This window comes from Mesoplodon densirostris, chromosome 4, assembly GCF_025265405.1.
Source record: "Mesoplodon densirostris isolate mMesDen1 chromosome 4, mMesDen1 primary haplotype, whole genome shotgun sequence".
Taxonomy (NCBI): Eukaryota; Metazoa; Chordata; class Mammalia; order Artiodactyla; family Ziphiidae; genus Mesoplodon; species Mesoplodon densirostris.
In genome coordinates, this window is record NC_082664.1 from 110,563,249 (window position 1) to 110,569,248 (window position 6,000).

The 6,000-nt window shown below is 49.1% G+C and overlaps 1 protein-coding gene across 1 annotated transcript in view; it reads right to left on the reverse strand.

The window, feature by feature from the left end:
- Nucleotides 1-3,785, reverse strand: part of GABRA5 (gamma-aminobutyric acid type A receptor subunit alpha5) — a 103,417-nt gene extending 99,632 nt beyond the window's left edge. The window contains exons 1-4 of the mRNA XM_060095103.1: nt 3,769-3,785; nt 3,265-3,455; nt 1,594-1,653; nt 1,060-1,219 (exon numbers count right to left, since the gene is read on the reverse strand). Coding sequence (XP_059951086.1) covers nt 1,060-1,145 — 86 coding nt within the window. The 5' untranslated portion in view covers nt 1,146-1,219; nt 1,594-1,653; nt 3,265-3,455; nt 3,769-3,785. The remainder of the gene's footprint in view (nt 1-1,059; nt 1,220-1,593; nt 1,654-3,264; nt 3,456-3,768) is intronic.
- Nucleotides 3,786-6,000: the final 2,215 nt, after the last annotated feature.

Consider the following 6,000-nt stretch of genomic DNA (forward strand, 5'->3'; position numbering starts at 1 on the left):
CCTGAATGGCTAAGAGGCACGTCCCACAGGCATGGTTAGTGTGCACATTCCTCACGGTGCTGAGGACTGGACTAGTCCCTGACGGAGCTGGTACACAGCCCCACTGCCGTCATGTACCAGCCACACACCTGGGGATGGTCACAAGCCTCTCTCTCTCTCTCTCTCTGTTTCCTCCTCTGTACACACCTGGGAATGTCAAAAGAACAGAAAATGTCCAGAGGACAAAGAGAGAAGGTCATGCTCTTGGAAGGGTCCTCCTTCCTGCCAGCTAGTAGGGATCTGTTGCAGATTCACCGTGCCCTGAAGATCCCTCCATGTTTCACACAAGTGCAACTTCCACAGTTGATTTTCACAGAAGGGGTGCTTGGTGACTTTTGTCCTAAAATTTAACTTCTTAATTATACTCCACCAACTTCAAGTGACAATCCTTTTGATCAGCCAGAACAGTTTGGGGAAGAAGAGGAAAGGAATTGATAACGCCAAATGCCTGGGTGTCCTGCAGATCTTCAGGCACATGTAGTTTCTGGTATCTACCTCGGCATTCAGATGGCCACAGTTCAAGGCCTATGCCTCAAGCCAGGACCACTGCAAGTCCTTGTCAGTGCTGCCTAGTGTGGGCCTGGCTTTAAAGGCAAATTCCTTTGCATAATGGCACCAAGGAGGGCAATCAGAATGGTGATCATTGCCTTGTCTAACAAGCAATAAATGTCCTTTAGGCAGGTCAACTTCTGAATCGTGCTTTAACCGGAGTGGGAGGAAACACAGCCAACTCTGAAACCATCTTCTTCCACTTTTGAAAACATAATGTGCCTCTTTTCTCTGACTCACTTCAGAGACCCACACTTGGAAAAAAGGAATAAAGTGCCTTTATTCCAAGTGCCTTGCTCAGGAATAAAGTGTGGGGTAGGGCAAGGACTCTTTTATTTATTTACACCAAGTTCAAGGGTGTGGGACTGCAAAGGTGGCCAGCGAAGGTTTGCTAATACACTGCTCAGCAAAGTTTCTGAAAGGCACTTGTGCCCCGAAAATCGTAAAATCAAAGCATAGATGATAACTTACCCAAAGTGACTGGCTAAGTTCATGGAAATACAAAACAGAAGGAGGTTTTTGATCATGATAAAGCTAGAGAACATTCCATTGTCCATTCCCAATAAGAATAATAGCTGAAGCAGATGAATTTGGAAGAATAACTGTTCCTTTCTCAACCTTGATCTTGAAGCTGAAAGGGGGAAAAATATATAAACATGAATGTTTCTGTGACGCAGTTCCTGGAATCAAATCACACTGCTAACACACACAGTTCAGAAAGAAAGGAGCCTGGCTGTCCTTGTGCAGCACGGCTCCACATCAGGAGTTATCTGTGTTCACTGGCCTTTTTATGGGGGCATAAAAAGAAATTACAGTAGGCTTAATTTTCACTTTTACTCAAGGTGCAGAATCATTCCCCTAAATTATTTTTTCCCATGCCTCAAATACTTTGTTTTATTTTTACCATGTTATCAAATGACCCATTAGTCCTATTATTAAATTCAATGCCTGAAGTTATCTAACTGTATTTTGCATCTGTCAAATCCACAAGTGGAATACTTTTACCTTTCTGAAATATTTGCCACGCGTTCAAAGTCAGCAAGCTACTCCTTGTTCTTCAAGGTGCTGAGAGACAGTATACGGAAAGAGGGGGAAAAAGGCACATTTAAGAAACAGGTCTTCTACAAGATCACGATAATATAAGAACTGGCTTATAAGGGAGGGTTGCCACTTTCTCAGCAATCTGTCCCCATGACTGAAGAACTTAAAAATCACTGCATTTGGGAAAGTCTCTTGGCTCTGGGCTCTGTGCTGGGCCCTAATTAATGCATTTGAAATCCAAGTAGCCACAATCCCTGGGCTCTGCAACTAACCTTAGCGAAGGCGTATATTTCTCAATATGCGCATAACGCAAATAGATACACATCTTATAGGAGCACCGCGTGTTCAAAAGAAACATTTTCCCGAGGCGACCCCAGGCCAACTCCGGAAATGGGAAACACACAACAGGTACTTCCACCTCAGAATCCAAGGCCCTCGAGTCGAGAAAGACAGGGCGGGGGTCGCCTGGGCGCGTCCTGGGGCTTGTCGCCAAACCCGGGCCAGAGTCCCGGCGGCGAGCAGGCGGCGCTGCATGCGGGAAACCGGGGCGGCGCCTCCTGCTGCCCTCAGCCCGGAGCCGGGACCCCAAAGAGAGGCTGCGCTCCCACGGTCCCGGGACCGCCGCGGGGGCTCGCGGGAGCTGGTGGGCGCGTGGGCGGCACTGCGGAAGTAAGCCTCCGCCGGCTTGGTGCCCACGGCCCGGCAGGGTCGGCCTCCTGCCCGGTCCGCAGCGGCGCGCCCAGCGCCAAACGCTCGCCGACCCTCCCCGGCTAGCTTCTGGCCCCAGCAGACCTGCCCGGCTCCTGCCCGGGGTCCGAGCGGAGCGTCCTGCCGGGCGGCGCTTTCTTTCTCGGAGAGAAGCGCGCGGTGCAGTGCCGGCTTGGTGTCCCCCGGCCTCGAGCAGCTCGTGCGACCCGCCCGCGCCCCCCGCCGCCGAGCCGGCGCCCACCCTGCAGGAAGCTCCTGGACGCCGCGCGCCTCGAAGGCCTGGGGCCGATGGAGCCCTCCGGATAGGCGATCCCGCCCGTCGGCTCCAGTGACGGCGGCGGATGCCCCACGCCCCAGTTCCTACCGGCGAGCCCGTGGGCACTGAGCCCTGGTGCCCCGTCCCGCGGGGCTGCGCCGCTCTGGACCCCCCTGAGCTCCCGCGCTGGCTATGCCTCCGCAGTCGCCGGGGGAAAGTTTGCGCTCCCGGCCGCCCGTGGCTCCCCGCCTGTCTCTACCTGCCTTCCCAAGACAGGCAGCCCCGATGATAAGGGTGCGGACCGAGCCGGGGCCGCCCGTCCTGTCGCCCTCGCCCGCACCTTCTTACCCCACTTCCCCGGTCCCGCGCGCCCGGGCTTACCCTGCGCGCCGGCCCGGGAAGGCAAGCCGTCGGTGAGGGTGCATCCTCCTCCTCCTCCGCCTGCTCTCAACCGGCTGGCAGGAGCGGAAGGCCAGTGCGGCGTCACCGCCCCATGCCGCCAGCGCGAACTTCCCCAGTCCTCCCGGGCCGAAAGGCTCCGGTGCCCCCCGCGCTCCCGCCGCCGCCCTGCGGCTCCGCTCCGCGACCGAGGCCGCGCTCTGCCCTGCTGCAGAGATCCGCCCCCCCTCCGCCCCGCCGCGTCCCCAGTGCACTCGCGCGCTCGCTCTCACCTCGCCCGAGCGCCACATGTCGTCTCCGGCTTTGGGGAACGTTCCTCTGCAGAGGCGCTCCGGTAGAGGCCGCCAGACTCTCACCAAATGCGCCCTCGCCTCGGGCCGGCTCAGCGGAGGGGGAGGGCTCCGGGCCCGCGGCTGGGCCAGGTTTGGGATAGGCCACATTTTCGATGAAGTTTCTTGGTAGCCTGCGGGAGAATATCGATGCCTCCTGTAATAAGCAGCGGTCCCTCTGTTTCAGAGCTGAGATGGAAAGGGCGTGTCAGCAGGCAGCCGCCGGAGGCCGTTTCTCCGAGAGCTTTCCTGTTCCAGGGCCAGCCCTGAGCACCTTACTGGCCTGGCCTCAGTCTTCCTTAGTCCTCCACGCAGGCCTCTGTGTCCGCATCTGCTCCTCGCTTTAGAAAGAAGCTAGCTTGTGAGGCTACTTTTTTAAATCTGTAATTCATCGCCACGGGAAGGAAAGTCAGAGTAAAATTGGATTAATTAGAATTAAACACTTACCTAATTGCAGTATACATTTGGGCGTTTTAGGAAGTTCCCTTTCTGGACAAGAAGCCGCCTTGTCAGTAGCAAGGGGCCCTGGGGTCTGAAGACCTGAGAACGGGTCTGGGGCGCGGACACTGGTGCAGGGCACTGCCTCCTGCACCCACGCACATGTGAGATTTCACTATTGGGATCGTGTCTGTCTCTGCCGCAGTGTGCTCAGTCCAAGAGGTGAGGCTGGCACTAATGCCTGGGCGGAATAGGGGTGCAAAAGCAAGCACAGTCCTGGTTTTAAGATGGCAGCATCTGGTTTCCTCAGGAGGCAGCTGCCTTTTGGCTATGAGAACACCCAGGGGGAGATGTTCAAGATTTAAAGTAAAACCAGCAAGAGCATGATGGGCAGTGTACTATTATTTCCACATCTTTTGTGACACTGAGTTGTTTACAGTCACTTTTAACAGAATAATTGTGAGAAAGGCAAATTTCTAACTTTCCCCCAGAAAATATCTTTAATCTTTCAGTGTGTGAAGTCACTCTGTTCTTCAGTTATGTTTAATGCCATGTATTCCAAATCTAAGCTAACTGCTAGCACTTTTGCACTTTCCAAAAATTCTAAGATTTTCCAAAAATAACAACTTGTAAATATATTTAAGGAACAGGACATAAAAATACATAAATGTTGCAAATATAAGGAAGTGTTATTCTGAATATACAGTTAGTCACAGTATTAAATAACTGAGATTCTAGTGGTTCTGTATGAAATATAAATTAGGTAAGATGCTCATTTGAAAAGCTTTTCTGATTCTAAAATGAATAAATTGAACACAGGCATTTCTTTATTTTATAATTTCTCAAAAGTCATATCACTAAGATAAAGTTCATTGACAGTCAATATCATTAAATTTAAAACAATCAGAATCAATATAATTTACCCTACTAAGTGTTAGAATTCTAGGTTTGGAGATAACAGTGACAGCTACTCTTCCCAGGATAAAGCAAATCAAAGAGTTCAAATAATTAGTGAATTTAAAGCTTTAGAGATTACCAAATTCATTCAGTAATTTTTGCAAAAAAAAAAAAAAAAAAGTAGATAAACCAGGGACTATTCTGGATTAGTAAGAGTTACAGATACTAATTTTTAACAATACTATTTTAATCAATGAGATCAACTGTAGGAGAATTTATGTTCTTTTGATGAACTATTTTTAAAATTTCCATGTTTTTCCTATTAGTTTAATTTCAGTGCATATTATTGAACATATGGAAACTATGTTTACTAAGAGCTAATCTTTAAAATTGTATTTAAGCATGTGGCTTAAATATTTACCTTCTCCTTGAGATGAAATGGTAACCCAGTCTCTCCATATTTATGAACATATAACAGAGCCTTAGGTCAGATGGACCTGAAAGGATAGTGAAATAATAAGGCATATCATAACCTTATAGAAATTCACATTTTAGAAGAATATATATTACCGTTTCATAATGTTTGTTTTAATATGGAATTCAATGTTTGCCCTGAAAAATAATGGTCTATCGGCCGAATTCCCATTTGTTCCTTTAGCATTTTCCCTTGTATTGAATGAAAGAAAGCAAAGTAGTTATAGTTCTGGAAAGCAGTAGAGGGCACCACAGTTCCACATAACCTTAGGGTTGGACCAGTCTCCATAATAGTTTCCAGTGTGAGAGCCTAAAATAGCTGAACTTGGGGAAGCTGGGAGATGGGTGGACACTTTCTACCCCATCCAGAGCAGAGACAGCACAGGGAGGCTGTGTTTGTCGGGGTAGGTGGAGCAGAGATGGCTAAATGAGAAAACAGTGTCTCCATGAAGAAGAAGAGCTTGGTGAGAAGTTGAATGGAGGGTGTTCTAAGCTGAGTCCACCTGTGTAAACTAAGGCATGTTCATGGAACTGTATGTAATTTTGTGTTTAGGAAAATTCAAGTACAGGGTAAAGATAGCAACAGGTAAGATGAGACAGGTGCCAGAAGACAAGAAATGTGGCGCCAAGCAGTTAACTTTCTTCTGCAAGCAAGAAGGAGTCATTGAATAGTTTTGTTGGTGGGGGAGGTACATGTTCCAGAGCAGATTCCCTGTAGCAGCTGTATACAGAAAAAGTGTTGAGAAGAGGCAAACGTAGGCTAAAAGCATGAATGAATATCGCAGGACCAGCCTTTGGTGGATGGGAGTTTAATAAATGTTTGAGTCTTTTCATTAATGGAATCATAACTTCATTGATTCACATGTACTC